We start from the raw sequence: 14,411 nt of genomic DNA on the forward strand, positions 1-14,411 counted from the left end.
TGCCATTTTACTTGAAGTATTTCAACAGCCTCTTTTACCAATTTCCCTACCACCCACCTGCCTTACCATACCTACCACCTGTCTTACTGCTGATCGTTAAAAGTGACTTCATGAGGGGAGGAGAATCTATATGTTTATCCTACATAAAACTTCTTTGGTTCTTCCTTCCCTACCTATAGAATAAAATCCCAAACCATAAGATTTTTGTTCATAATCTGGCTCCAGCCTGCTTTCCTAGTCTTCTCTTCCACTGTCTCTTCCCTACCATTTTTAGCTTCTTAACATTCCTAGAATATGCAATCCATTTTAGGACTTGTGCTTATTTAGATATCATCTTGTGGGTAAGGCCTTTATAACTACCCCAGAAAAAAGTAGTTCCTTCATTTGTTTTTGTTTGCTTAGGTGGAGTGTGTGTGTGTGTGATGCTACTGAACTGAGTTATGTTATATTTAGCAGTTTAGGTTTACCACCTTCTTTACCCTCAATTAGACAGTATCTCTTACAGTGCAGGAGTTATATCTTATTATTGTTTGTCACTGAAGCACTTCTTTGGTATCCGCACATAGTAGGCATCCAATAATGGTTTGTTGAATGAATGTATTCATACTTTTAATATTTTTAGAATCCAATTCCAATACACATTCTCTTCAGATAGGAAGAGTTAATTAAAGATTATTTTTTCATTTTGTTTTTGTATATTTTTAGTTTTTTTCCTCCCTCTCTTTGGTACTTTTGTTAAAATTTCTAGAGAACCTACATTCTATAGCTTTTTCCTTAGAGGGAAATAAACTTTGGTAAACTAGTATAGTGTATCCATCTTTAATAATCCTGTTGTAAAGGTAAGTAATCTATTTTCAGTATACTTAATTTTTTTCTGTTGAGCAATATGGTGTATTTTCATGAGTTGGAGTAAATTTGTACTATAAAGCTTATAGTAGCCTCGAATAATTTTTTTTATGCATTTCAGCTCATGGAATGCTGTGTAAATGCTCTGGTGACATCCTTTAAAGAGACTATCTTAGCAGAGTGCCAAGGCATGATCAAGCGAAATGAAACTGAAAGTAGGTAAAATATCACATAAAGTTATAATCATTTAAGAGGGTATCTTTGAACGAACCACTTAATAAATTGCTGTTAGGTCATTCTTTTACAGATAAATATATTTGTCAGAGTGAACTCTGCTTAAAGAAAATAATAAAATATTTAATACAGAAGCTCTGTTAAGGAGTTGACAAATTTAAATTTTAAGTTTTTTCCCCCTTATGTATCAATCCTTTACGTGTGTGCATGTGTAGTGAATTTCTCTTTTTTTCCTCAAAAGTAGTACTCTGCTTTTAAAGGCCAGTTTAAATTATAAATATATATAGGATAAAACTAGGTATTGACTTCTGTGTGGAACCTTGTTATGAATCTTTTTAGAAAATCATAAAACAGTCCATGTTAACAATCTTCATCCTTCTCCCCAAAAATTATAATTTAAGATCTCTGAAGTGGGGCTGGCCTGCGGCTCACTCGGGAGAGTGTGGTGCTGGTAACACCAAGGCCACGGGTTCGGATCCCACATAGGGATGGCCGGTTGCTCACTGGGTGAGCGTGGTGCTGACAACACCAAGTCAAGGGTTAAGATCCCCTTACCGGTCATCTTTTAAAAAAAAAAAAAAAAAAGATCTCTGAAGTGTACTTTTGTTAATTAAATGTTTGCTTTATAAAGGTGTGCTTTCGAGAGGTATAACAAACAAAAAGAAAAAAGTGTCCAATCCCTACTACCTCAAGATAACCACTTTTAACATTTTGATGTATTACTCTCCAGATTTTATGTCTAGTTGCAAGGTCTCATTTAATCTCTAGTTGTACTTAAAATATGTTTTGATTCACTTAAGCTCATATACTCATAGGAGTAATTCTGTAGTAAAGAGCAAGCTGCTCATTGGCATAAATGAAATATTCAAATTATCTATGCCAGTCTAAGTAGAATTATGTCTGATCCATTTTGGACTCTCTTCAAAAGGATTGATTTAGTGGTATCCAACACTGTGAGGTAGGGTTTTTGTGAAGGTCGATTAAGTGGCATACCATATGAAAAAATGCTTTATAAATTGAAATTTTTTTTACTACAGTTTTATATTATCTATAATATAGTTTCTTTTATAATCATTACTTGTGATTTGTTTTTGTTTTTGTTTTTGGTAGCTGGCCAGTACAAGGATCGAGCCCTGGACCTTGGTGTTATCAGCACCATACTCTAACCAGCTGAGCTAACCAGCCAACGTTCATGATTTTTTTTACCCTTTACTGATGTGGCTATCTATTTAATACTGTAACTACTTTATGAAATATACTAATCTTCCATGTTTTGTACTTCTTAGAATGAAAAATATTTTATTACATTGAAGATCAAATGACTCACCTTTTAAAGGAATTTGGTTTTGTAGTATATGATCACTTTTAATTAGATTTTTTAAAAAATAATTTTCGTCAAACTGCAAAGGTGGATCAGGAAGTCCTACTTACTATAACAACTCCTAAACTAATTGTACCCACAGAATACTATTAACCTTACAAACTTCCAACTAATATTTCTCCTCACTTTTACTACCATAGGCATTTCATGATATAAATCTGAGAGAAAATTTATTCCAGTGGATGAAATGATTACATGAGTATGTTCTGTGCTTTCAGAATTACATTTAATGTTTTCATTGATGGACAAAGTTCCTAATGGGATAGAGCCAATGTTGAAAGACTTGGAGGAACATATCATTAGTGCTGGCCTGGCAGATATGGTAGCAGCTGCTGAAACTATTACTACTGTAAGTTTTCTTCAATGGCAATGATAGACGTATATCAAGTTTACTTTAAAAACAGAGGATGGGGTATTTAAAATAGTTTTTTGAATGGCAAAACAGTAATATTGGAATGCCTTTTAACTTTATTTTCTTTTGTACAGATAAAACATTTATTTTTAAGAAAAAATGCCATAAAACTATAGTCTTTTATTAAAATTATGTGTTTATTTTCTTGTATTAAAATACGAAACATTTTGTTTCTAGGACTCTGAGAAATATGTTGAGCAGTTACTTACACTATTTAATAGATTTAGTAAACTTGTCAAAGAAGCTTTTCAAGATGATCCACGATTTCTTACTGCAAGAGACAAGGTATATATTCCTGTATATTAACACTGCATTAAAAGTGTTACTGTCATAGTTTACTTTTGATAACACTGCTCTAACAGTGTTAAAAACACTGCTCAAAATTATCCACCCATGAGTGTTGAACACATTTCTAGCTTGCCACCTGCAGAGACAATACATATTTCTGCAGTTTTAGAAAAAGTGCCTTTTGGTACAGGTGCAGATACTAACAGTGGGTAAAGTCTGAGGGATGTGAAGAGGCTTGACAGCATCTGATACACCAGCTGTGTGGCTTGGGATTGAAAGATAAAAATGACAGTAGCCTCTAGAAACAACTTCTCAGGGAGGCTTTGGCTGACCACTTCCCCCCAACTCGTTGAACACTTTCTCTTTGTATCATGTTCTTTGAGTAATCTTCACCACCCACACTGATGCTGTGCCAGCCCCTGCCATTGTCATCTACTGTCTAACTCTGACATACCCCTGACTTCTCAAATTTAATGTCCCTTTTTAAAAAATTGTTTATTTTTACTTAATTGTGTATACAAGATGATATTATGGGATACATATTGATAATAAGAAGGTTACCACTGTATAGTGAAGCAAAGTAACATATCCATCATCTCATATAGTTACCCCTTTTCTTGTTTTGTTTCAAGAGCAACTAAAATCTATTCATTTAGCATAAATCCCACAACACATATAGTACAATTTTATTACCTATAGTCCTCATGTTGTACGTTAGATCCTTAGACTTGTTCATCCTATATCTTTGCTACTTTGTATCCTTTGACCTGTATCTCCTCATTTCATCCCTGACTCCTACCCCTAGTAACCACTGTTTTGTTCTCAATCTCTATATTTGGATTTTTTTTTTCTTTTTAGATTCCACATATAAGTGAGGTAATGAATATTTGTCTTTCTGTGTCTGGCTTATTTCACTTAACGTAAATGTTCTCCAGACCCATCCATGTTGTAGCCAATGGCAAGATGTCATTCTTTTTTAGAGCTGAATAGTATTCCATTGTATATATGTACTACAGTTTCTTTATCTGTTGATAGACAGTTAGGCTGTTTCCATATCTTGGCTATTGTGAATAATGCTGCAATGAACATGGGAATGCAGATAACTTTATAAGGTAGTGATTTACTTTCCTTTGGGTAAATGCCCAAAAGAAGGATTGCTAGGATTCTGTTATAAAAATAGACTATACAGGATTTCCCAGTGAGTCAAATGTAGAATGTGATAGAAAGAGGCCAATCAAGGATGACACTCACATTTGTGTTCTGATCAGTTAGAAGAATATGTTTACTGTAATAGGGAAGACTGTGGGAGAAGCAGGTTTGGAGAAGATGGTTGCAGAGAGATCAGAAACTCACTTTTGAACAAGTTAATTTTTAAATGTCTTAAGCATCCATGTTGAGTCTGGAGTTTAAGAGAGAGAATGGGGCTGGAAAAATATATTTGGCAGCTTCAGCATATAGATAGTTTTAAAGCACTGACACTGTCTATGATGATCAAAGTAATGAGTGAGTACAGAAAAGAGAAGAAATCCAAGGATTGGCATAGGGAGTTCTCATATTTAGTTGTTAGAAAGATGAGGAACCAACCATCTTTTGTGAGGAGAGGGGAGAATGAGCAGAATGACCAGGAGAGTGTGGTGTGCTAGAAAACAAGCAGAAAAAGTTCTTCCAGGAGGAGGGCATGATCTGCTGTTTTAAAATGCTGCTGATTGGTCCAATAAAATGGGTATTAACCATTGTCTTCAGCAGCATGGCAGTTGTGAGTGACTTAGACAAGAACAATTGGGTGGAGTGGTGGTGTGAAAGCCTGATTAGGATGATTTTTAATAAGAATGCAGGAAAGAAATGGCGACAGTGAGTTAGAGAATTATTCTAGGGGTTTAGAGTAAAGGGAGGAACAGAAATGGGGCATTAGCTGAAGGTGAACAAAGCTAAGAATCAATTTTTAAGATGTAGAAAATAATGGCATTTTTTTAATGCTGAGGCTACAGAAACAATGGAGAGGGAAAAATTGAAGTAGAAGAGGGAATTCTGATTACTTTTATGAAATAGGAAGCCATATCATTAGCTGAGAGTGTGAAAGGGGGAGGAAATATTGGTGGTTTGAGGAGAAAGGAGATCGCACAAAAATCTTGTCTAGGACAATAGGAGACTGAGTGGACAAGAGAAAATGGTGTGGCTGTCAGGCACCATTAAGACCCCACTTGAGAATATTGATAATTATAATATGACAAAGAGCAAATTCTTTGAGGTCAGTTATACCATTAAAACTAAAAACGGATTTTTACTGACAGTCATTATTGTTTGTAAATAAATACATACATAAATAATAAAACTGATTTGTGTTTCAATGTATTTTTGGAAGTGTAACAATTTATCTGTATTTTAAATATTAAAAATAATGTTCCTATTTGATCTCAAATTATTTTTGCAGGCATATAAAGCAGTTGTTAATGATGCTACCATATTTAAACTTGAATTACCTTTGAAGCAGAAAGGGTAAGCTTTTCTAAACCGTATTTTAAAAATACTTACATTTTTTAGAGTGTATTACATGTTATTGGGTTTGCAAGGTGCCCTGTTACTCTTAACCCTAGGTTTGTTTTTGTTGTTACTTATGATTTTTGCTGCCTTTGGTTAGAAAAACTCTCAATTTATAATTTTGTGTTAAATTATCTCTCCTTATGACCAAAATATGTTGACTTTATTTTTTCAAGTAGGAAAAAATATTTTGTTACTAATCTTTTAGAATGTCTACTTGATTGTTTTTCCCTCATTAGTCACTAAAGGTATTCTGTTACCTATAAGAGCATGGGAAATAACTCAGTTCACCATAACAATATAAAAAGGAAAATCAATTTTAATATAAATTTTTATATTACCATTTTAAAAAATTAATCTCATCGGTACAGTGAATTCACTTGTGCTAAGTACAATTTATAGAAAATTTGAAAATTGAAATTTATGTAATAATAAATCTGAGCTAGTTATAATACCTTCAGAGTAGTACTAAGTAGCAATAAAGGTTATTCTGAAAAAAATTTTTTGATGTAATTTCTAGCTGAGAATTACTATTTTAAACAAATTTTACATATAATGCTAAAATGTTTGAAAAAATTGGAAAATAGCATTTCTTAAGAAAAGTAATTATTCAGGTTTTACATTTTAATGTTTTTGTTTTGTATTTTTTGAGCTGTGTAAGTTGCTTGAGTATTATTACTGTTAAAGGCATCTGAGTTGTATTTTAGAAGGGCATATTTCACATTCTCTTTTATTGTGAAATATATGAAACACATAACACTACATCTTGGTGATCTCATGAGTACCCAGAGATCTTCCTTATTTTCCTCTGCTCAAGCATTTTTTTATGAAAAATTTCAAATTTACAATAAAATTACTATAATTGGATTATCAAATATGTATGTATCCATCAGTATCCCTGCATATATCCATCAGTCAACTTTTTTTTTTTTGGCATCTGGCTGGTACAGGGATCCAAACCCTTGACCTTGGTGTTATATTTAACACCTCGCTATGACCAACTTAGCTAACAGGCTAGCCACTGTCAGTCAACTTTTTAAATAGCGTTTCTAAAGAAGTTGCATACATTAGTAACTGTTACTCTCTAAACACTTCAGCATTCAATCATTAATTAAATTTTATGTTAGTGTGTTTGTGTTTTAAGGTAAAATTTACATAGTCATATGCATAAATCTTAAGTGTCCAGTTGAGTCAGATTTGATAAATGTCTACACCTAATTAAGATGTACAATATCTCCATAATCCTAGAGTTGCTTCATGCCAGTTCTCAGGCAGTCCCACCCCACCTCCTTTCACAGGCAACTATTCTAGTTATTTTAACATAGGTTAGCTTTTCCTGATCTGAGACTTCATATAAATGGAATCATACAATACTGTATGTACTCTTTTGTGTAAAACTTCTTCCAGTCAGCATTGTGTTTTTTAGATTCATTCATGATTTTGCATGTAACAGTAGTTTGCTTTCCGAAGTGATTATACTATTCTACACTTCCAACAAAGTATGAGAGTACCTGTTGATCCTCATTCTTGCCAATGTTGGGTGTTGTCATTTTAATTTTAATCATTCTGGATGTACGTAATGGTATACCATAGTTTTAATTCCCATCTCCCTCATGACTGACTGTTGATGTTGAGCAATTTTTCATGTATTTTGTGGCATTCTTAGAACTTTTTTCCTATTTTTTTTTTCTTTTGACCTGTTCCTTTTTATTATTGAGTTATAAGAGTTCTTATATATTCTAGATATGTGTCCTTTGTAAGACTTCTGCTTTTCTTTTATGGTTTTTGCTTCCCCTGTTCATCTGCTTCTACCCCTGGGACATGAAGATGTTCTTTGTTTTCTTTTAGAAGCATTATAATTTTAGCTTTCGTGTTCAGGTCTAAGATTCATTTAAATTGGTGTTTGTGTAAGGTGTGAGTTAGGGGTTGATTTTCTTTTTTTTTATTTTTTTCTTTCCCATTTGGTTAGCAAATGGTTTCAGCACCATTTGTTATTCCCCATTGCATTTGATGCCTTTCTATCAAAAATCAAGTGACTTAAAAAACGTGGATCTGTTTTTAGACTCTCTCTTCTATTCCAGTGATTTATTTGGGTATCCTTAGGTCATTACCACCACATGATAAATATAGTTCTATAGTGAGTCTTGAAGTTGGGTTGTATAATTTTGTTCTTTCTTTCCATCCTGTATTCATGGAAGATTTTACCTCTTCTTTACTGATCTTTATGGCTTTTATAGTTCTCCCTTTTAGAATGTCTTCATCATTTTCTGTTACCAGGATTGTGCTGGTTGCATAAAAAGAGTTGGGAGTTATTCCCTCCTTTTGTATGTTCTGAAAGCGTTCATGTAATTGGTACTACTTCATCCTTATGCTTGATGGAATTCGCAAGTAAAACTATTTGGGCCTGGAGTTTTCTATATGAAAAGGTTTTTTTATTACAAGTTGAATTTATTTAATAGATACAGAGCTCTTCAGATTTTTTTATTTAATCTAGTTTAGTTTTGGTAAGTGTGTTTTTCAGGAAATTTGTTCATTTCTTCTGAGTTGTCACATTTATGTGCATAAAGTTGTGGCTACTATTTCCTTATTATCCTTTTCTCTTTGCAAATACAGTAAAACCCTTTTTTCTAGAACCATTTGGGAGTAAGTCGTTCATCATTCCAAGTACATTTGTGTGTATTTTCTACAAACATAATCTCAATGCTACTTTCAAAATCAGGAAATTAACTTTGGTACATACTATCATATACTCCTCAAATCCCTTTTAAATTTCATGAGTGGACCATAAATTTTTTTTTATAGCAAAAAAAGAATCACATGTTGCATTTAGGTGTCACATTTCTTTGATCTTTGGTCTCAGTCTTTATTTTGACTCTCATGACCTTTTGAAGATCATGGGCCAGTTATTTTGTAGAATGTCCCTTAGTTTGTGTTAAATTGATGTTTCTTTATGATTAGATTCAGGTTTGCATCTTTGGCAGAAGTGAAGCTTTGTTCCTATTGCGTTTTATCTGGGGGTGCATGATTCTGATTTACTCCACTACTCGTCTTGTTTAGTCTGATCACTTGATTAAGCTGGTGTCTGCCAGACCTCTCTGCTGCCATATTACTCTATTTCTCTATAATTATTTATGTGAATTACTTCAAAACTATGTAAACATCTCATTCCTCATCAAATTTTTAATTTATCATATCAATATGGACTCATAGTTTCCTATTTTGTTCAGTGGGTTATAATTTACTGTGATTATTTTTATTTTCAAATTATTCTAGATATCAGTGGGAGCTGAACTCTGGGTCCTTTTGACAGTAAACTCTTTCTTTCTTTATGGTGCATGAAGATGCTCTAGGCTCATTTTGTATTTTCCTTTGCCTAGCCTCGGAATTGGCCATTTTTCCATGAAGCCTTGGTTCCTTTTAGTGGACAGTGGGTTTTAGTGGACAAGATCTGGTGTTAAGTGTGTTTATTGCTATCGGGGTGTCACAGCTCCTAGGCCCTCTCAGTGGACACTTAAAGATACAGCCCTGTATGGATGGCTCTTTCACTCTGCATGGGCTTCAGTCTATCCTTCTGCATGGCCACCATACTCAGCACACTTTTGGGTCACAGCGCCTCACATCCAGCTATCCCTCCATTTGGATGCCGTTCTTACCCTGGTCAGCCTCTTGACATCAAATACCAAGCTGTCCATATCTGTGTGGACACTCTATCCATCTTACTTAGACTCTTACAGCTTATATGAGGATAATTCAAAAAGTTCATGGAAAGACTCGTATCTTTTAATTCTATTTTTCCACAAACTTTTTGAAGTACCCTTGTACCAGACCTTCTCCTTGTATGGAAGGCTTCCTCTCTTCCAGCTCTGTCACTGATGCCCTACACAAGGCCACCCCCACATTTGGATGTACTTATCACCCTGCTTGGGTTCCCCACTGTGCTCCACCACCCCCTATTGGACCTACCATTCATCTGGGTATTTACCTCAAACTGTTTTGGGCTCCAACACCCGTATCAAATCACCCACATGTGTGACCGTGTACCTTATTCTGTGCTAATGCCTTAGAACTGAATTGTCTGGGAAAGTATGAGAGGAGGAAGAAACCTTATTATTCTTTTAATGCCTATGTTTATAAAATCTTTAGTTGTAGCTCCTGTTTCATTTCTGATATTGGTAATTTGTCTTGATCAGTTTAGCTGGGGGTTTATTAATTTTGTTGCTTTCAAATGATCAGTTGACTTTTAAATTTCCTCTATTGCCTTGTTTTCTGTTTCATAGATTTCTGCCATTATCTTTATTATTCCTTCCTTCTACTTTGTGTTTACTTTGTTCTTTCTTTCCCCTAGATTCTTAAGGTAGAACTTCAAATTACTGATATTATATCTTATTTTCTATGGCATCATATAACTTTCATTTTTATTCTAAGAACTGCTTTAATTTTATCCCACAAATTTTGATATGTGATATTTTTCATTGTTATTCAGTTAGAAATGTTTTCTCATTTCCCTTATAATTTTACCTTTGACCCATCTGTTATCCAGAGTTGTATGGTTTTAATTGTCAAATATTTAGGGTTTACTGGATATCTTGTTATTAATTTTTAATTTAATTCCATTGTGGTTAGAGTACATATTCTTTGGGATTTCAGTCAGAATTTAAGGTCTCCTGTTTTTGTAGCCCAGTGCATGGCGTATCTTGTTGAACATACCTTGTTCACTTGAAAAGAATGTGCACTCCATCTTTCTTATGTTCGCTATCTTTATGGTATCTTTCTCCATCCTTCTTCATCCTTTTACTTAAAATATAATGTTTGTTTCTTATAGACAGCATATAGCTGGGTCTTACTTTTTTTTTTAAGGAGGCAAGATGTCACTATGTTGCCCAGGCTGCAGTGCAGTGGCTATTCACACACATGAACCCACTGCTGACCAGCACAAGACTTTTGACCTGATTTGTTTGCGACCTGGGTCGGTTCACCCCTCCTTAGGCAACCTGGTGATCCCCAGCTCCCAGGAGGTCATCATATTGATGCCAAACTTAGTGCGGACAACCAATTGGCATCGTGCACTACAGCCCAGAACTCCTGGGCTAAAGCAGTTCTCCATCCTCAGCCTCTGAGTAGCTGGGACTACAGGCAAGCACCACTGCCCCTTGCTGTCTTGCTTTTTTAATCCTATCTGATAATCTCTGCCTTTTGACTGTTTAGTTCCTTTATATTTAATATAATTATTGATATGATTGGATTTGGTGTACCATTTTGCTCTTTGCTTTCAGTTTGTGCTATCTGTTTTTAGTTCTTTTCCTGCCCTCTTTTGGATTAATTGAATATATTTTAGATTTCCATTTGAAGTTATTTTTTGGCCTCTTAGCTAACTTGAATTATTTTATAGTGGTTGCTTTAGAGATTTCAATGTGTATCCTTAACTTTTCACAGTCCACTTTGAGTTATTATCATGTCACTTCATGTAAAATGTAAGAACCTTGTGAATATATACTTCCATTTCCCTCCTTTCCTTTAAGCTGTTGATATATATTACATCTACATATGCTATAAACTACACAATGCAATGTTAAAATTTTGCTTTAAACAGTTATATGTATTTTAAACATTTTATGAGTTTAAAAAGAGACTGTTTTTATGTTTACCCACATATTACCTTCTCTAGTGCTTTTAATCTTTTCTGAAAGTCTGAGTTTTCTTCTGGTATTATTCCTCTTCAGCCTGAAGAACTTCTTTTAGCATTTTGTAGCATAGGTCTGCTGGCGATTAATTCTCTTAAAGTTTGTTTATCAGTAAATATCTTTATTTTACCTTCATTCTTTTTTTTTTTTTTTTTTGGCACCTGGCTGGTACAGGGATCCAAACCCTTGACCTGCGTGTTTTAATATTGCACTCTAACCAACTGATTTTACTTTCATTATTAAAGGTATATTGGCTGCATGTAGAATTATGGGTTGACAGGGGTTTTTTCTTTTGGCACTTTAAACTTATTCTACTGTTTCTTATCTCCACTGTTTGATGAGAAGTCAGATGTCATTTGTGCCATCATTCCACTGTATATTTTGTTTTTCTGACTACTTTGAAATTTTCTCTTTATGCTTGGTTTTCATCAATTTCACTATGATGGGTTTTCATTTGTTCATTTTGTTTTGTTTTTAATCTTGTTCAACATTTGCTGAGCTTGAATCTGTAATTTTATGTTTTTCATCATATTTTGGAAACTTTTGCCTATTACTTTTCTACTCATACTTTCTCTTCTTCTGGGACTCCAATCACATATATGTTAGATTCTTTGGTAATGACTTACAGGTCATTGAAACTCTAGCTTATTTCAATCCTTGTCTCTCTCTTTCTCAGGTTAGGTAATTTCTGTTGATCCAGTTTTAAGTTCACTGACTCATCTGTCATTTATAATCTTCTGTTACATACATCAAGTGAATTTTTAATTTCACATATTTTCAAATTTTCTGTTTGGCTCTTTTCTTAGCTTCTGTTTCACTGTTCATATTTTTGTTTATTTGTTATCAATGTATTTTCCATTATGTCTTGAGCATAGTAATAATAGCTGCTTTAAAATCCTTATTTTAAAGGATGCTATTCCAACATTTGGATTATCTTAGGGTTGATCTCCATTGATTGCTTTTCCTCTTGCATATGGATCACATTTTCATGTATGTTTTTATGCTTTATAATGTTGGAGTTTATTGTGGATGTGTGAATGATATGTTACAGAGAATGGTTTCTCTTAACATCATCTGAACTCTATCCTGACGTTCAACTGGAAAGACTGCAGGTTTCTATCTGAATTTTAGGCTGCCCTGCAGTTGGCATTGACTTAGACTTTCCCTCAAGCAAAATTCTCTACAATTTGGAAATTTACTCAGTCCTATTCCTTTCTTTAAAGTGTAACTCTTCCACTTTTTGCCTGTGTTTGGTCACTATTCAGTGCTTTCATGGCATGTTTTTTAAAAAAAAAATTTGTTCAGAGTTTGTAATTGTCTTCTGGAAGAAGATTCATCCAACACAAGCTATACTGAACACAGCTCTTACTGAAGTTTAACTTCTTCCTTTTTTTTTTTTCTTTTTTAAAAAAATTCATTGAGGTGACTTCAAACAATATAAAGTTAACCATTCTGTGGCATTTAGTACATTCACAGTGTTGTGCAACCACCACTTCTGTTTGCTTCCAAAACATTTCCAACACTCCAAAATAAACCCCTTTCCCATTAAGCAGCTTCTCCCATTCTCCCCTCTCACTAGCCTCTGGCAACCACCAATCTGCATTCTACCTCTATGGTTTTGTCTATTTGGGATATTTTTTATAAATGATATGTGATCTTTTGTGTCTGGCTTCTTTCTCTTAGCATTATGTTTTCAAGGTTCATCTAGGTTGTAGCATGTATCAGTACTTGATTCCTTTTTATGACTGAGTAATATGGTGGTATGTATATAATATGGTATGTTTATACCACAATTTGTTTATCAGTTCATCCCACGGACATTTGGGCTGTTTTCCCCTTTTGGCTATTGTAAATAGTGCTACTGTAAACATGAGTGTATATGTACTTTTTTTGAACACTTGTTTTCACTTCTTATGAGTATATACCTAGGGGTGGTATATACCGAAGTATATACCTAGGAGTCATATGGGAATTCTTTGTTTAACTTCTTGAGAAACCACAATACTATTTTCCTTAGTGACTGAACCATTTTGCATTCCTACCAGCATCAAGGGTTCCGATTATTCTACATCCTTACTGTTTTGATTATAACCATCCTAGAGAGGGCATGAAGTAGTTTGATTTGCATTTTCCCAATGACTGATGATTTCGATAATCTTTTCATGTGCTTATAGATGTATACTTTCTTTAGAGAAATGTCTGTTCAAGTCCTTTGCCTTTTTTTTTTTTTTTTTTAATCATTATACAATGTAGTTGATTTTTGTGGCCCTTTCCCACTCCCATCAACATCATGTCTGTTCTCTTAACAAGTTCAAGGAATTATTGTGATTGTTGTCTTTTTTCTTTCTGTTTATTTTTATAGGATTGTTTGTCTTCGTGGGTTGTAAGAGTTCTTTATATATTCTGGTACCAGATCCTTATGAGATAAATGATTTGTAAATATTTTCTCCCATTCTGTGGGTTTGTCTTTTCACTTTCTCGATAATGCCCTTTGATGCACAAAAGCTTTTAATTTTGATTAAGTCCAGTTTACCAGTTTTTTCTTTCGTTGCTTGTGCTTTTGGAATCATATCTAAGAATTCATTTCTAAATCCAGATCATGAAGATTTATCCTTATGTTTTCTTCTGAGATGGTTTTGCTCTTATATTTAAGTCATTGATTCATTTTGAGTTAATGTTTGTATATAGTGTGAGATAAAGGACAAACTTTATTCTTTTGTGTGTGGAGATCCTGTTGTCTCAGTACGCACTGAAGTTATGGCCCCATCATCAAAAATCAATTGGCCATGGGTGTGTGTGTTTCTGTAGGCTTAATTGAATTCCATTGGTCTATATGTCTGTCCTTATGCTGCTATCACACTGTTTTGATTACTGTTATCTTTGCAGTAAGCTTTAAAATCAGAATGTGTGAATGCTACAGCTTTGTTCTTTTTCAAGATGGTTTTGGCTATTTGGGTCTCCTTAAAATTCCGTATTAATTTCAGGATTGGCTTTTCCATTTCTATGAAAAAGGCAATTGGTATTTTGAGAG

At 34.0% G+C, this 14,411-nt stretch overlaps 1 protein-coding gene across 1 annotated transcript in view; it reads left to right on the top strand.

Moving 5' to 3' along the window:
• Positions 1 to 14,411, top strand: part of CUL5 (cullin 5) — a 98,705-nt gene that overhangs the window by 62,824 nt on the left and 21,470 nt on the right. Inside the window, exons 8-11 of the mRNA XM_063093383.1 lie at positions 968 to 1,061; positions 2,680 to 2,810; positions 3,051 to 3,158; positions 5,593 to 5,657. Coding sequence (XP_062949453.1) covers positions 968 to 1,061; positions 2,680 to 2,810; positions 3,051 to 3,158; positions 5,593 to 5,657 — 398 coding nt within the window. The remainder of the gene's footprint in view (positions 1 to 967; positions 1,062 to 2,679; positions 2,811 to 3,050; positions 3,159 to 5,592; positions 5,658 to 14,411) is intronic.

Source organism: Cynocephalus volans, chromosome 4, assembly GCF_027409185.1.
Source record: "Cynocephalus volans isolate mCynVol1 chromosome 4, mCynVol1.pri, whole genome shotgun sequence".
In the NCBI taxonomy this organism is placed as follows: Eukaryota; Metazoa; Chordata; class Mammalia; order Dermoptera; family Cynocephalidae; genus Cynocephalus; species Cynocephalus volans.